This window comes from Erpetoichthys calabaricus, chromosome 2 (genome assembly GCF_900747795.2).
Source record: "Erpetoichthys calabaricus chromosome 2, fErpCal1.3, whole genome shotgun sequence".
NCBI lineage: Eukaryota > Metazoa > Chordata > Cladistia > Polypteriformes > Polypteridae > Erpetoichthys > Erpetoichthys calabaricus.
Window position 1 is genome coordinate 57,693,436 of NC_041395.2, and position 16,766 is coordinate 57,710,201.

Consider the following 16,766-nt stretch of genomic DNA (forward strand, 5'->3'; position numbering starts at 1 on the left):
CAAAATAAGGACCAAGGATGATATAGACCAGGGGTCGGGTACCTATGGCTTGCGAGCCAGATGTGGCTCTTTTGATGTCTGCATCTGGCTCGCAGACAAATCTTTAATAAAAAAATAATAACGTTAAAAATATAAAACATTCTCATGTATTTCAGTCCATTCATTTCCTACCGCTCATGTTCATGGTTGCGGATGGCTGGAGCCAATCACAGCTGTCCTCCGGGACAACACCAAATTTTTATTGGATAATGCGTAACGTACACGGGTCGTTGTGAGATCAGGAAGTCAACTTCCCTCCTTTTAATCAAGTAGTCAGCTAGCTAATTGCAGAAACCCTTTTATCGAAGAAGATGGCTAAAAGAAAAAAAGATGAGGAGTATTGTACTTTTCAGCAGGAATGGACAGAGGAATTTGCCTTTGTGGAGAGAGCAGGTTCTGCAGTGTGTCTAATATGCAATGATAAAATTGCATCGATGAAACGGTCAAATATAAAGCGGCACTTCGACACACGCCATACTACATTTGCATCGAAATATCCTGCGGGGGACAGCTGGAAGAAAGCATGTCAAGAGCTACTGTGCAGAGTGCAAGCTTGTCAGCAGCAACTCCATGTTTGGACCCAACAAGGTGACTGGAATTCGGCTAGCTTTCCTGGTGCTTTAGCAATTTTGAGAAATGGAAAGCCATTCACAGATGGAGAGTATGCCAAAACATTCATGCTTGATACTGCCAATGAACATTTTGACGACTTTTCGGATAAAGACAAGATAATCAAACAAATAAAAGACATGCCTCTGTCAGCAAGAACTGTTCACGATCGTACCATCATGATGGCAAATCAAATTAAGGCAACACAAGTGAAGGACATAAATGCAGCACCATTCTTTTCTCTCGCTTTGGATGAGTCAACAGACGTAAGCCATTTATCCCAGTTCAGCGTGATTGCAAGGTATGCTGTCGGTGACACACTACGTCAGGAAAGTCTTGCTGTTTTGCCTATGAAAGGGACAACAAGAGGGGAGGATTTATTCAAGTCTTTCACTGAGCTCGCTAAAGAAAAAAATCTACCGATGGATAAACTTATTTCGGTGTGTACTGATGGTGCTCCGTGCATGGTGGGGAAAAACAGAGGATTCGTAGCGCTTCTTCGTGAACATGAAAAGAGACCCATCCGAAGTTTTCACTGCATCCTACATCAGGAGGCGCTTTGTGCTCAGATGTGTGGCGAGCAGCTTGGTGAGGTGATGTTGCTGGTCATTCGGGTGGTCAACTTTATTGTTGCCCGAGCTTTAAATGATCGCCAGTTTAAAACATTGCTGGATGAAGTTGGGAATAATTATCCTGGTCTGCTTCTGCACAGGAATGTGCGTTGGTTGTCAAGAGGGAAGGTGCTCAGCTGTTTCGCGGCTTGTCTGAGCAAAATCCGGACTTTTCTTGAAATGAGAAACGTCGAACATCCTGAGTTAGCTAACACTGAGTGGCTCCTGAAGTTCTACTATCTCGTGGACATGACTGAACATTTGAACCAGCTCAATGTGAAAATGCAAGACGTTGGAAATACAGTCTTATCCCTTCAACAAGCAGTGTTTGCATTTGAAAACAAGCTAGAACTCTTCATCGCCGACATTGAAACAGGTCGTTTACTACACTTTGAAAAACTGGGAGAGTTTAAAGATGCATGCACAGCAAGTGACCCTGCTCAACATCTTGATCTTCAGCAGCTAGCGGGCTTCACATCTAATCTCCTGCAGTCATTCAAAGCATGCTTTGGAGAATTTCGTGAGTGCACTCGTCTTTCTAAGTTGATCTCCCATCCACACGAGTGTGCAGTGGACAGCGCCGACCTGAGTTACATCCCCGGTGTCTCCGTCAGAGATTTTGAGCTACAAGCTGCTGACCTGAAGGCCTCAGACATGTGGGTGAATAAGTTCAAGTCACTGAATGAAGATTTGGAAAGACTTGCACGACAGCAAGCAGAGTTGGCGAGCAAACACAAGTGGGGAGAAATGAAAAAACTTCAACCCGCGGACCAGCTGATTGTCAAAACTTGGAACACGCTTCCCGTCACATACCACACACTGCAGCGTGTGAGTATTGCTGTACTGACAATGTTTGGCTCTACGTATGCATGTGAGCAGTCTCTCTCACATCTAAAGAACATTAAGACCAACCTGCGATCATGTTTAACGGATGGAAGTCTCAACGCCTGCATGAAGCTTAACCTCACCACATATCAAACAGACTACAAAGCCATCAGCAAAACCATGCAGCACCAGAAGTCGCATAATGGTAAGAAGTACTTTATTCATCATTGGTTAGCAACAGCACAACAACGTTATTAAAAAGAATTCAGAGACTTATTGTACTTTAAAAGTGTTGGTCTTACATAAAATGCACACATTTACTTGTATTTAGTTTTAAACATATTGTATGGCTCTCACGGAATTACATTTTAAAATATGTGGCGTTCATGGCTCTCTCAGCCAAAAAGGTTCCCGACCCCTGATACAGACGAATCTGTCTGCGCTGAGCTTCTAAATCCTGAAATACACCCTTGACTTTTCCAAATTGTCACTAAATGCATGGTGAAGGTCCGTGTGGCACGCTCAACGCCAAATCACCTTGCATGAAAGATGGCACCGTGTACCAAAAATTTCCCTAAAGACTTCAACGCGGAGATTCAAGAAAACACACAAGGATACCCCATATACCGCGGAAGACATGGGAGAACTGCCATTGTTGGCAAATACGATATCGACAACCGTTGGATAGTTCCTTACAATCCCTGGTTTTCTCAGAAATTCAATGCTCATATTAACGTTGAAGTTTGCGCGTCCATTCAATGTATCAAGTATCTTTATAAGTATGTCTACAAAGGACATGGCGCTGCATCCATTGCACTTCACAGGGTGCCAGCTGATGGTATTTTCCAACGTGATGAAATACAGACTTTCCTTGATGGTAGGTATGTTAGTGCTCCTGAGGCTAGGTGGTGTTTGAACGAGTACAGTCTTTCAGAAAAATCTTACGCGATTACGCGATTACACGATTACCAGTTCATTTGCCGGAACAACAAATCATCTTTCATGAGGGTAATAAGGAACAAGCGCTACAAAGACAAGCCAACAAAAACACTGTGCTGTTAGCATGGTTTGAACTCAACAAAACAGATCCTGAAGTTGTGGAGTTACATTACACTGATATTCCCCAACATTACATATTTCAAAAATCCTCTGGAAAATGGAAAAAGAGAATCAGAGGAGGCACAAAAGTGATCGGTAGAATGCCTGTTGCCATTAACGACACCGAACGTTATTACCTCAGACTTCTCCTTATCTGTTCTGTGGGCGTCACAAGTTTCCACCATCTACGAACAGTCAACGGCGTCGAATGTGACACTTTCAAAGAAGCTTGCCAACAATTAGGTCCTCTTAAAGACGACAAGATATGGCATGATACTCTTTCAGAGGCATCCCAGATACGAATGCCACGATTCTTGCGAGAAATGTTCGTTGTCATCTGTGTCTTCGGCAAACCACACAACATTCCACACCTTTGGGACACACACAAACTCTCCCTTTCTGATGACTTTCTCACAAAATATTCCACAACCACTGCTTACATGTATGCTCTCGCTGACATTAATGACATGCTGCAACCACATGGCCTCAACCTGCACAAATTACACCTACCCCCCACTGACATTCCTCCACTGTGTCATTCATCTCCCACCTTCGACGCTCAGGCTGAACACTCACACGCTATAGAACACTACGACAAGCTCAACACAGAACAGAAGCACGCTGTTGATACTGTTTTACACGCTGCATATAGCAATTCCCATCCCCGATGCTTCTTCTTAGATGGTCCTGCAGGAACAGGGAAAACCTGTGTGTACAAAACCCTGATTCATACCATTAGAGCTAGGGGAGACATTCCTACAACCGTAGCATCTACAGGAATAGCTGCAACATTATTACTGGGTGGATGAACTGCCCATTCTGTTTTTAAAATACTGTTGAAGCTGAATACTACTTCCACATGCAACATCAAACCTACCTCGCCACATGCTCAACATCTTCTACAATCCAAAGTTATTATATGGGATGAGGCGCCAAGACAGTTGACAGGTTATTATGTGACCTCATGGGTGACACGCAGCCATTTGGAGGCAAAACAATACTATTGGGTGGAGATTTCCGACAAATACTCCCCGTCATTATGCGTGGCTCCTGCGCGCTTACTGTCACCAGTTGCATTAACAAGCAACCTTTGTGGCGTCACATGCATGTTCTTACACTGACAACAAATATGAGAGCTCTTCCTGAAGAACAACATTTTGCACAATGGCTCCTTGATGTTGGAGACGGGAAAAACGGAACACCTGTGACATTGCCTTCACATTGTTTTCCTTTAATTTCTGATCCCGTTCAACAACTGTATGGTGACATCGACTTCTCAACTGTCACTCTGGAATAACTCAGCACGCAAGCTATATTAAGCGTCACCAACGAAGACTTGCTACACCTTAATGAACAAGTGTTGAAACTTATCCCTACCGACAAGGTGACTTTCACGAGCGTGGACTCCATCGTCACAGACGATCCTGTGGATCAACTTTCATTCCCCGAAAAATTTCTTAATAGTCTTACTCCCACTAGCATGCCTCCGCATAAACAAAATTAAAATTGGATCTGTCATCATGCTTCTCAGAAACCTCCTGCCTGCAAAAGGTCTTTGTAATGGCACTAGACTGTCTGTTACCAGAATTCACTGCAATGTACTGGAGTGTAAAATTATCACAGCTGCTACCTCACAAACTGTCTTCATTCCCCGGATATCCTTGACCCCGTCAGATGCAAATTTGCCTTTTACTTTTACACAAAGACAATTTCCTGTTAGATTGGCCTTTGCGATGACAATTAATAAGGCACAGGGCCAAACTTTCAAAAAGATATGCCTTTATCTGCCAAAACCAGTTTTCAGTCACGGACAATTGTATGTTGCTCTCTCCAGAGTTCCATCTTTTCATTCACTTACTGTTGTATCCTCAAACCCACCCCTTTTAGACAACTGTGTCTTTCCGGAAGTGTTCAGCCATCAATAAATAATTATGCGGCATATGCTACGCCGCGGGTTCGCTAGTAAGGTTTTGTAATTTTAGAGGTGTTTTGACTTATTTCTTCTTGTAGCTAAAGATACCCAGAGCTATACGTGAATTAAATTAATTCAGTTTATTGTCTTAATGTATTCACAGCTAGTCAACATGCACAACCATCAAGCATGCAGCAGCAATACAGCACAACAAAAAAAGCATTTGGCAATAAATGCGCAACAATAAATTTCAGATTATTAATCTAATTTTAGGACATCATTTTGTTGCTTTATAATTTCTTTGTTTGCTTTGTAAAGATGTCTGTTAAAATACATTCTGTGAAAGTTGTTATCCAAAAATATTGTTTAAATGACTTAAAGATTAAATTTAATAACTACACACTGTACACTTTTCTTTAGACTAGCATGGCTGACATCATATGAACATAAACCAAATTCCCTTTGATCCTATTCTTCTCCCTTTTCTCCTTTAGATTCTTGCCTCCTTTCATTAATGGATGTGGGGGTTGTTGCTTTCAGTGTAACTAAATCCATCCATCCATTATCCAACCCGCTATATCCTAACTACAGGGTCACGGGGTTCTGCTGGAGCCAATCCCAGCCAACACAGGGCGCAAGGCAGGAAACAAACCCCGGGCAGGGTGCCAGCCCACCAGTGTAACTAAATTCAGTTGCTAAATTAATTTCTCTCCTCATATCCGTTGCTTATATTTATCAACTGTCTTAGAACTGCCCTGAAAGTCTGATGAAAATAAGGATTTGCCTTACCCCAGAGTAAGACTTGAGTAGTAGTTATGAAGTGTCCTATACCAACTCCAAATGAGGAGTAGGAGTTGAAGTTTGAGAGTGAATGACACGATTTTACTGCACCCCAAGTTGCAAAATGGCACTCACAGTGGTGTTTTGTAGTTTCCTTGAAAATCATGACGCATTGTAGTTTTCTGATATTAATGCTAAGGTTCCAACACAAACATAATTATAATAAAGTAGTAACAGAAAAGGAAGGAGGAAAACATAATAAAGGTAGGATATTGTGCTAAGCAGCATGTATTTTGTTACTTCGCAACAACATCAAAAATAATACTGTAATGAGCACTAAGATAGAAAGTCTGAGACAGACACCAAGCAAGACATTGAGCATGTTTTTTTTTTTTTTCCCCCCAAACAATGAATGACTCGTAGTTGTACCTTCAGAAGAGTCACCATCCCATTGTTTTTGCTACAGGAGATGGCGTGTAAAGTAACAGTTATACTGAAACGAGCCACGGCTGTTCCTGTGCCATTTCTGAAGTCACATTCATTCTTCAGTGGTCCTGATCATTTTCCACTGTGGCATGCTGTGTCTCTCTACATGTCCACCCTCCTTTATCTTCCGGCTAGGCTCTATTTATTCATTGCCCTGTGAGTCTTCGTGTCTGACTTCTTCCCAGACTGTTAAAGCTTAACTCAAATTTCCCAAGGGTGCATGAAATGTAGAGCTCAGCTTACCTATGTAACATTTCTTTTATCAGTCACCCATCCAGCCCTGCCTATACAGTTTGCATCGATGTCCATCTGTGTATTGATAATGCAATTATGCTTGCAATTCAAATGTGTGGCAATGATTTTAATGTGTGTGCTGATTACAGTTTGTTTTAACATTGCATTACATGGAGTTGTAGGGAAATCTACATATTATCTCATGCATTGTAAAGGACATTCAAACTTTGGTGCAAAATTTGAGAAAGGGTTGGATGTGACATACCCAAATCACTGCGGTTACAAAGCTGCCTTTTTTGTTGTGGCCAAAAAATGTAACATTACCAACACTTTCATTTCAACTCACAGTGCTTCTTTTAATTTTAACTCATATGTAAATGGAGCAACCAGGGCATACAAGATTTGTTGCAAATATTATTCCATCTCTATCAAATCTATACCTTTCTACGAGTTCATGCTGGACAGAGTTTCCAAGACATTCCACCCTTCCTGAGGTGTGCGTGCCGATTTCTGCCAGAATGCTATCTTCTAATGGGCCCTCCTAAATCCTGGTGAAGTAAGCAGTATTTTCCTAAATTAGGAAAATTGATAAAATTTACTGCCCAGTGTAGGGCCAAATTCATGTCACACTTGAGGTTTTTGAGCCAGTTAGAAACATTTCTACTCTGACACACTTTTGATAAATATGGGCCCTGGTCTCTAAATTCAAATTTCTTAAAAAAAAAAACAAAAAACTGGAAACTTACTACTTCACACTTAATTCTCCCTTCCCTAGATTCCTTTTTTCTCTACTCAGTTATTTTTTGCTATTTTTTTTTATTTTCCAGGTTATCTGTTGTGCTTATACGTTTTAGAGGTTTATCTTATAATACGTCGAGTGTCAGGAAATGTGTAAATAATTAAAAAGGTATCATTATAAAATGTAATAAATACTTTTAGAACCCACTTAATTCAGTTCAGCAGCACATGGGGCAGAGCCTAGCAGCACACTACTGGACTCAAGAGAGGAGCCAACAATAGCCAAGCTACCAGTTCATTGTGGGCCCATTTAAGCACACACACGGCCTATTTGGAGTCCCTAAATAACCCCACCTGCATGCCTATGGAGATGTGGGGGAAAAAAAAAGTATATGTTTCAAAACCCACAGTGACACAGGAGAATACACAAACTCCACACAGATATTGATTTACTACAGGATTCAAAACCAGGATGCTGAATCTGTGAAGCAGCAATGCTAATGACCTGGCTGCCAAACTATCATTTTGTCATCCCTATAATTATGATTATTTGTATACTCCAAGGTTATCTAAGCAGAGAAGGCGCTTGTGATTAATCTTACATGCATTATAAAATGTTCTTTATAATTTGAGGACTTTGATTCTTTGATCTACCCACTATTACTGTTTGCTCTCTCAAATCAAATATCAATATTATTTCGGAGTCAGTGGTAATGATCATTATGATTAGGTGCTTTTAGCAGATATGATTGCTGTTATGCACTCTTTACTACCTTTCTCCATTAAAGAAATTATTTATTTCAAAAATGATATATTAGGGATGAAAACTACCATTTCAAGCCTGCTGGTAATATCACCAGATTGTATGCCCTAGGTTCTGGAGATGGGGGTGAACCTTACTGACCCCAAGGTCACCAATGGCTCCAGATTTATCATCCCCTGCATCTAGAAAATGGAGACAGATGAACAGAGTGTGCCCCCCTTGGCCTGGGCTCTAGACAACTGTAACACACACACACATCCCATCATATGCTAATAATCAGCCTAACATGCTTGTCTTTGGGAGGTAAAACAATTTTAATTTAATAATTGTTTTTCCCATGGGACGGCACAGTGGCATTGCTGCTTCACAACATGGTATCTGGGGTTCACATATGGGAGTTTGCATATTCACTGCATGGGTTTCCTCAGAGTACTCCATTTTCTCCTGCAGTCCGCAGACATGGATATTACATGAACTGGTGTTGCTAAATTGGCCCTAGTGTGTGTGTGTGTGTGTGTGTACTGTATTTGTGTTCACCCTGCGACGGACTGGCGCTCTGTCCAGGCGCTGTTCCTGCCTTGAACGTTATGCTTGCTGGGATAGGCTCCAGCTTTCTTACAGCCCTGCTTAGGATAATGTGGGTTTGGAAGATTGATGGATGGATGGGTGTTTTTTTATTTTCCTATGAGAATCTATTTAAGGTTAGGGTTAAAAACTATATTTATAAATTATAGCTGTGTTATTCATATTTTTTACACAGCTTTTTTTATTTTTAATAATTATTTTATTTACCATAAATGTTTTGTGAAAGATTACATGGAACCTCTGATCTTTAAATGCAGTACTAAATTTTGAGAATCATTTTTTTTTTGTATTTTATTTCTTATTAATATGATCGATGAATAAACAACACATAACCCTACATCATACCACCAGAAACAATGACGATCCCAGCTCAGCACACTGCCTCAGCCAAAGAGGAGAGCTATCACATCACAATATTGTGTAATAAAGGACTTAACCAGAGAAGCGGCATAAATCCCAGTTGTTTGAGGGACTCTTAGGAAACATCATTAATCCACAATACAGATGCTGTAACTCCAAGTGAATCAAATTGTAGAAGACAGAAGGTTCCTGTGATTGCTTAATTCAGAAGTCTTTCATCAAGAAGAAGACGTTTAGCAGCTAATGTGACCAAACATATGAACTTGTATTTCTGAAAAGCGGCGGCAATGCTAGAGAATATGAATTTTAGAGAAGAGGAAATTATAACAGACAACATCAAACAACATGAGAATTTAAAGACCAGAGAGCCAAAAACAAAAACCAGTACGTATGTATAAGTCAAGAACACAGATGTACCAATACAAGCTCAGAGGAAATCTGATCAAAATCCCATTAACTGTAGCTTGGGATAGGTCAGATAATGTCTATGCACATACTGAGACTGAGTACACTGATAATTAGAGCCCATTTAGAAATCTCAAATATTTTCAAAGATGGCATCCTAGTGGAGAAATGAGTATTAGGTATAAGGTATTTATAAGATGACTAGCAAGTGCAGACTTAATGTGAAAATACATTGAAGAATCTCGGGCTCCCTTTAAAAATTTTGGAAAAAGAAAAGAAAAAATCTTCTGATCTGGCTAATGATAAGAGAGCAGTCACACTGAGGCATTATAAAGGAGTACAGTAATCCCTCCTCCATCGCAGGGGTTGCGTTCCAGAGCCACCCGCGAAATAAGAAAATCCGCGAAGTAGAAACCATATGTTTATATGGTTATTTTTATATTGTCATGCTTGGGTCACAGATTTGCACAGAAACACAGGAGGTTGTAGAGAGACAGGAATGTTATTCAAAACACTGCAAACAAACATTTGTCTCTTTTTCAAAAGTTTAAACTGTGCTTCATGACAAGACAGAGATGACAGTTCAGTCTCACAATTAAAAGAATGCAAACATATCGTCCTCTTCAAAGGAGCAAACAAATCAATAGTGCTGTTTGGCTTGTAAGTATGCGAAGCACCACGGCACAAAGCTGTTGAAGGCGGCAGCTCACACCCCCTCCGTCAGGAGCAGAGAGAGAGAGAGAGAGAGAGAGAGAGTTAAGAGAGAGATAGAGAGAGACAGATAAAAAAATCAATACGTGCCCTTTGAGCTTTTAAGTATGCGAAGCACCGTGCAGCATACTTAAAAGCTGCACACAGAAGGTAGCAACGTGAAGATAATCTTTCAGCATTTTTAGACGAGCGTCCGTATCGTCTAGGTGTGCGAACAGCCCCCCTGCTCACACCCCCTACGTCAGGATCACAGATAGTCAGCGCAAGAGAGAGAGAAAGGTAAGTTGGGTAGCTTCTCAGCCATCTGCCAATAGCGTCCCTTGTATGAAATCAACTGGGCAAACCAACTGAGGAAGCATGTACCAGAAATTAAAAGACCCATTGTCCTCAGAAACCCGCGAAGCAGCGAAAAATCCGCGATATATATTTAAATATGCTTACATATAAAATCCGCGATGGAGTGAAGCCGCGAAAGGCGAAGCGCGATATAGCGAGGGATTACTGTATTGCCATAAGTATATAAGAAACCCCAGTGACGTATCTCGACACACTTCTGTTTAGGGATTTGTTGGCTAAAAGTACTTAAAGTTAGTGGGTCAGAGGGAGGATTGCAGCATTACCCATAATGGCCTTTGGTTTTGTCTCTATTCTTTCCTCCGCTACTACCTCGAGAGTGCACCCCATAACTGAGCCTGCTTCCATTTCAGCTTGTTGATTCAGTAGGCCACTCTTGAAGGCAGAAAAATCTCACTGTATATCACAGAGCTATAGAATGTGTAAATTTAATGACTGCAAAGGGTGGCAGCAGATTCAAGTGGGATGGAATTAGGAGATGGAACATAATAGTCATAATGAACCAAGGTCAAAAGTAGATTGAAATTCAAACAAACAAACAGTCAGAATGCGGGACAGAATCGTAGCTCAAGAGACATCATGAGAGGGTCAAAAACCAGAATATTTCATGTAAGCGAAGCCAAAATGCAAGACATACATCAAAGTTGAAGAACAGAAAACAATCCGTAGCCAGAGAGATCTTCAAAAATGATAATGCTAGAGTTTTAAGTTTTGAATTAATCACAAACACAACACAGTAAAGGTCTATATGATGCTGACCTATATGCCGTTGCATTAAATATGTCATGCATTGCATAACCCCAGTCATCTTGGCAAGCAACAGCCTGGAAATCCCGGCACAGCACGCATTCCTATTTTAAATCATATCTCTAGGTAACTGAAACACTTGCATCACAGGTTATGTTTAAAAATTGAAAACATTTCAGGCGCTGATTTCAAAATTAACACATTCAAAAAAGCACAAGTCTAAAACCAGATTGGTACCCATATTTATCAAGGCTCTCAGAGGAGGAAAATGTTCCTAACTGGCTCAAAAATCTCGAGTGATGCATATTTGGTCCCAGTTTTAGGAGTAGGAGTAGCAGCAGCATGTTTCTAATTAAGGAAATTACAGTACTTCTAACTTCATCAGGAATTAGAAGAGATGTGAGCTGTCCTAACTTACTAGGGACAGCCTGAAGGTATCATTCAGAAAAAGATCAGCATGCACATTTTGGGAAAGGCACAATGTTTTGGAAATACTGGACAACAATGAACTTGTAAAAAGATATACTGTAGATTTGTCTGAGATGGAATGCTACTCGTAACAAATCTTAAGTCATGTGAACACTTCACCTACTCAAAGAAGCCATGCACTGCCAGTCAAAATCAAAGTGTTAGTAACATTACATTTTTGGCAACAAGGAAAATAAAGCTTGTAATAACCAAGATTTGTGCTTCTTTCAGCCAACCATTTCTTGAATTTTGCACCAAACTTTGAATGCCCTTACAATGTGTGAAATAATATGCAAATGAATACATTATTCATTTCATTATTCATTCCTGAGCCTGAAAAAGGAGAGAGTTCCGAGGCTTTGGAAAACATCTTGCATCACCACAGTCCCAAAGGTATCACGTCCTGGTGAGCTGAATGACTTCCAGCCTGACGCTCTGACGTCATATGTGATGAAGACCATGGAGCGGCTGCTGCTTCACCACCTGAGGCGACAAGTCCGCCACGCCCTTGACCTTGACCCTCTGCAGTTGGCATCCTCCTCTCCCACCTTCTCCTGGTATGTGATCATCTATATGCTACACCAATCCCTCTTCCACTTGGACAGAGGCACTGGTGCTGTAAGAATTGTGTTTCTGAACTTCTCTAGCACCTTCAGCACCATCCAACCTCGGCTCCTTAGGGACAAACTGACAGAGATGGGAGTAGATTCATACCTGGTGGCATGGATTGTACAGAAAGGCCTCAGTATGTGCGTCTTGGGAACTGCAGGTCTGACATTGTGGTCAGCAGCACAGGAGCGCCGCAGGGGACTGTGCTTTCTCCGGTCCTGTTCAACCTATATACATCAGACTTCCAATACAACTCCGAGTCCTGCCATGTGCAAAAATTCGCTGATGACACCGCTATCGTGGGCTGCATCAGGAGTGGGCAGGAGGAGGAGTATAGGAACCTAATCAAGGACTTTGTTAAATGGTGAGACTCAAACCACCTACAACTGAACACCAGCAAAACCAAAGAGCTGGTGGTGGATTTTAGGAGGACCAGGCCCCTCCCGCACCCTGTGATTATCAGAGGTGACTGTGTGAAGAGGGTACAGACCTATAAATACCTGGGAGTGCAGCTGGATGATAAATTGGACTGGACTGCCAATACTGATGCTCTGTGCAAGAAAGGACAGAGCCAACTATACTTCCTTAGAAGGCTGGTGTCCTTCAACATCTACAATAAGATGCTGCAGATGTTCTATCAGACAGTTATGGCAAGCGCCCTCTTCTACGCGGTGGTGTGCTGGGAAGGCAGCATAAAGAAGAGGGGCACCTCACGCCTGGACAAACTGGTGAGGAAGGCAGGCTCTATTGTAGGTACAGAGCTGGACAGTTTGACATCCGTGGTGGAGCAACGGGCACTGAGTAGGCTCCTGTCAATCATGGAGAATCCACTGCATCCACAGAACAGCATCATCTCCAGACAGAGGAGCAGCTTCAGCGACAGACTGCTGTCACTGTCCTGCTTCACTGACAGACTGAGGAGATTGTTCCTCCCCCACACTATGTGACTCTTGAATTCCACTGGGGGGGGGGGGGGCTGGTTAAACATTAACACTATACAAGATTATTGATTGTTATACCCGTTATATTATACCTGCCTCGCACTCTCCACCTTGCTTTTTTTTTTTTTTAACTTGCACTGGGTTTTTATTACTCTTTAATTAATACTGCTTTATATCAGTATGCTGCTGCTGGAGTATGTGAATGTCCCCTTGGGGATTAATAAAGTATCTACCTGCTGACTCTGTCGGTTGATTAATCGAGAAGGGTATTGCTGCAGACCGGACACATTATGGGTGGATCTAGAGGCTGGATAACTCAATCAAATTCGACTACAGCAAATCATATTGTGCTAATTCAAAACTTCAACGAATGAGATTGTTGTTACTGTATGACAATCAAAAACACCTGTCCAATTATCAACGTTTGAAGTTGTCTTTCAAGTGTAACTTCAACCAATCATTTCACAGTTCGTGATCCCTTCCTCTTTGAGGTTCCGCCTTATAGAGTTCCCTCTTAAATAACCTGCCATTGTACCAAACGTCAAAACTCCATTAAACAAAACAAAAAGAAGCTGCAACAACGAAATTCCATTAGAAACAAGAAGAAGCGACGAAACTAATTGCTTGCTATTTTTGACAATGGAAATAAGTGTGCAAATGCACATTTCAAACGTTTTCATTTCGAAGCACAGTTTTCTTTGTATTTTTTAATAACTTCGTGTTGCATGGATAGGTTTGTACTGTGAACCTTTACGTTTGTATTAATAGTAATTTTCGCTGTAGTATTTGATGTACTGTATATTTAGTGCTTGAAGTGCGCCGGGTTCAGTGGTACCGGCAACTCTTCAAATTCCACAAGGCAACTTTCATGAGAACTCCTTGACTGTGTCTGGAAGACAAAAAACTTTTACAAGCATCTTGGAAACACTTGATCATTTATTCTGTGGTGAACCAGGCTTTTGACAAAGTTCTGATTGACTACAGTGGTGCATGATATTACCTTTTTTTCTTTTCAGTTTAGTTCCTTATGTTGGAGCTCTTTGAGCAATGTGTCTAAATTGTAATACCAAGTAATCTGCCATGTTTTTTTCAATTTTAACAAAATTTCATGGTAGTTTTGTGCAGATGATGCATGACATTTCTAAACTGTTAAAGCTTTACTTTCATGCAATGGCCAATGCACCACTAAATTGTATGTGACTCAGACCGAGTGTCGCGATATACACAGAGCCTTTTCAATTTAATTATAAGTGACATTTATATTATTATTTTCAGCCAACTTGCTACAAGAATATCTTCTGGAAATTGGATATTAAAGAAAAATAAGGTAAATTGCAAACAACCATCTATTAAATTTGTAATTCACTTGTAGTACCTGACTTTCACTTGTTTTTTTTTTTTTCTTTCCTTCTTTCCCTAAGACATCCCTACTGGTTCAGTAGACTGTGGAATATACATGTTGATGGTATTTGAATATTAATTATAGGCTTTATGTAACCTTACATTTGTGTATAGATTGTATAGGATTTTAGTACCTTTTCTCTTGTCCTCTGTCAGTATGCGCTTTATCTGACCATGAGGAACCCTTTGATTTTAATGCTGTCTTTTAAAGATGCTGATTAATATATAAACTTTTTTTTTCTTCATGTGTGGCATACTTTTAACTGTGGCATTCATTTAATGTGCCCTATATATACACTGTATATAATATATATATATATATAGACATCTTGATGAGGGCTTTGTTTTTGAAGTTGTTTCAATTAAGTCAGATGTTTCTCATTTTTTCAGTGCAAGATGACAGTTCTTCAGCAAAGTGTGATTTGTTCTAATCCTTATTAATAATTTTTACAAGGGGTGCCAATATTAGTGGAGGGTACTGTATATATCCTTTTTATCTTAGGATGACATGCCAGCCATTAGAAAGTGGTGGTGCTTGCTTCTTCTGGAGAGCTGCTTATATGGCTGGTAAATATTTAATACTTCCTTTTTTTATGTAAACTGCTTTTTCCCATAATTTTACTGTATGTTGCCAGCTCCTCTTGTCTGGTTCAGTGGGTGCCAAATGACCGGTGCCTTTTCAGAATACCTTACAGTTGCTGGTACTTGTTCAGAGTGTACCACTGCTGACTGCCAGTGCAGGTACCCAGATTTTGGAGCTGCTCCTTTTGGGATGCTTGGACAATCGTAAGGTGACACCTCACATCCATAGGGAAAATAGTTAAAATAAACTTGGAATTTTAAATACTCTATTGTTTAAATGAGGTCAAATAGTATAACTCTAAAATATTGATGTTATCCAGTAAACATTAACCTGCATATACCAAAACACACACTGTTGTATTAATGTCTAAAAGTCAGGACCAAGAAAAACATGGCAGCAGTGAAACTCCAAGACGAATATACAGATACAGCCACACCAAGGTATTAATGTAAAACTTAAGTCTACCACCGTAGTTTTATACTCTTTTCGACTTGAGCAAAAACCTTAAAAAGTTGAAAATGGAATGAAGGATTGTCATAAGCTTTGTTAAGGATCAGTTGTCACATGGGGAGTATTAGTTAGATACTTTTATTCTATCATAAAAATTGGTTTGGTTTGTTCACTTGAAACTATAGATTTGCATGAGCGGACATGCATCAATGCCCATGTTGGAGCCACTGCATTAATGGAAGATAAACAGAAGAAGCAGGAGGCAGATAAAGAGATGAAAGATATTGAGATCGAATACCTCCAAAGGATCCGCAAACTGAACGATATTGAGATCGAAAACTTCCAAAGGATCCGCGAACTGGAAAAAAAAATGGAGCTCCAAAACCTCAAAATGGAACTCCATAAGGAGAAGGAATGTGCACTGGACAAGCTCCGAAAGGAAAAAGAAACGGACCTCCTAAACCTCCAGAGAAAAATGCAGAAGGAAAAAGAATTTTAAGGGCGGAGTGGTGGCTCTGAGGCTAAGGATCTGCGCTGGTATCCCGAAGGTTGCTGGTTCGAATCCCTGTCACTGCCAAAAAAAAAAGAGATCCTACTCTGCTGAGCCCTTGAGCAAGGCCCTTAACCTGTAATTGCTCCAGGGGCGCTGTACAATGGCTGACCCTGTGCTCTGACCCCAAGGGGTATGTGAAAACTAACAAATTCCTAATACAAGAAATTGTATAAGGCGAAATAAAGAAAACAAAAAAAAAAAATAGCCAACAAAGCTTTTTCTGTGACTTGCTAGGTAGTGTCCAAATTGGTGTATGTGTAATACTCTGAAGTAATGGATGTATTCTAAAAAACTATTGATATCCTCCAATAGGAGTTTCTGTAGTGAACCACAGAGGAATTCTCAGTTTGAACTCTATTCCAAGGTGTCCACTTTTCTGAGAAAACAGAAGTGTTCATACCAAAACCTGATGCTTGCACAAGACAAATACTACATGTGACAATTTGATGTTTTATTTGTGTGTGTCCACAGTGTAGGAGAGCAGGCTGTATGTGTGGCTGCAGT

General features: G+C 40.6%; 1 protein-coding gene across 1 annotated transcript; it reads left to right on the forward strand.

The window, feature by feature from the left end:
• Positions 1 to 473: 473 nt before the first annotated feature.
• Positions 474 to 16,208, forward strand: LOC114645272 (protein ZBED8-like). Its single transcript, XM_028793143.1, has 2 exons — positions 474 to 2,289; positions 15,895 to 16,208. The coding sequence occupies exons 1-2, from the start codon at positions 474 to 476 to the stop codon at positions 16,206 to 16,208; spliced, it is 2,130 nt and encodes a 709-aa protein (XP_028648976.1).
• The last annotated feature ends 558 nt before the right edge of the window (positions 16,209 to 16,766 follow it).

What these genes read in the sequence shown, in the direction of transcription:
- LOC114645272 (XM_028793143.1), top strand. Translation starts at nt 474, where the DNA reads ATGAAACGGTCAAATATAAAGCGGCACTTCGACACACGCCATACTACA. An exon ending in GCACCAGAAGTCGCATAATG is followed by an intron (nt 2,290 to 15,894) that starts GTAAGAAGTACT and finishes TTGAAACTATAG; the next exon opens with ATTTGCATGAGCGGACATGC.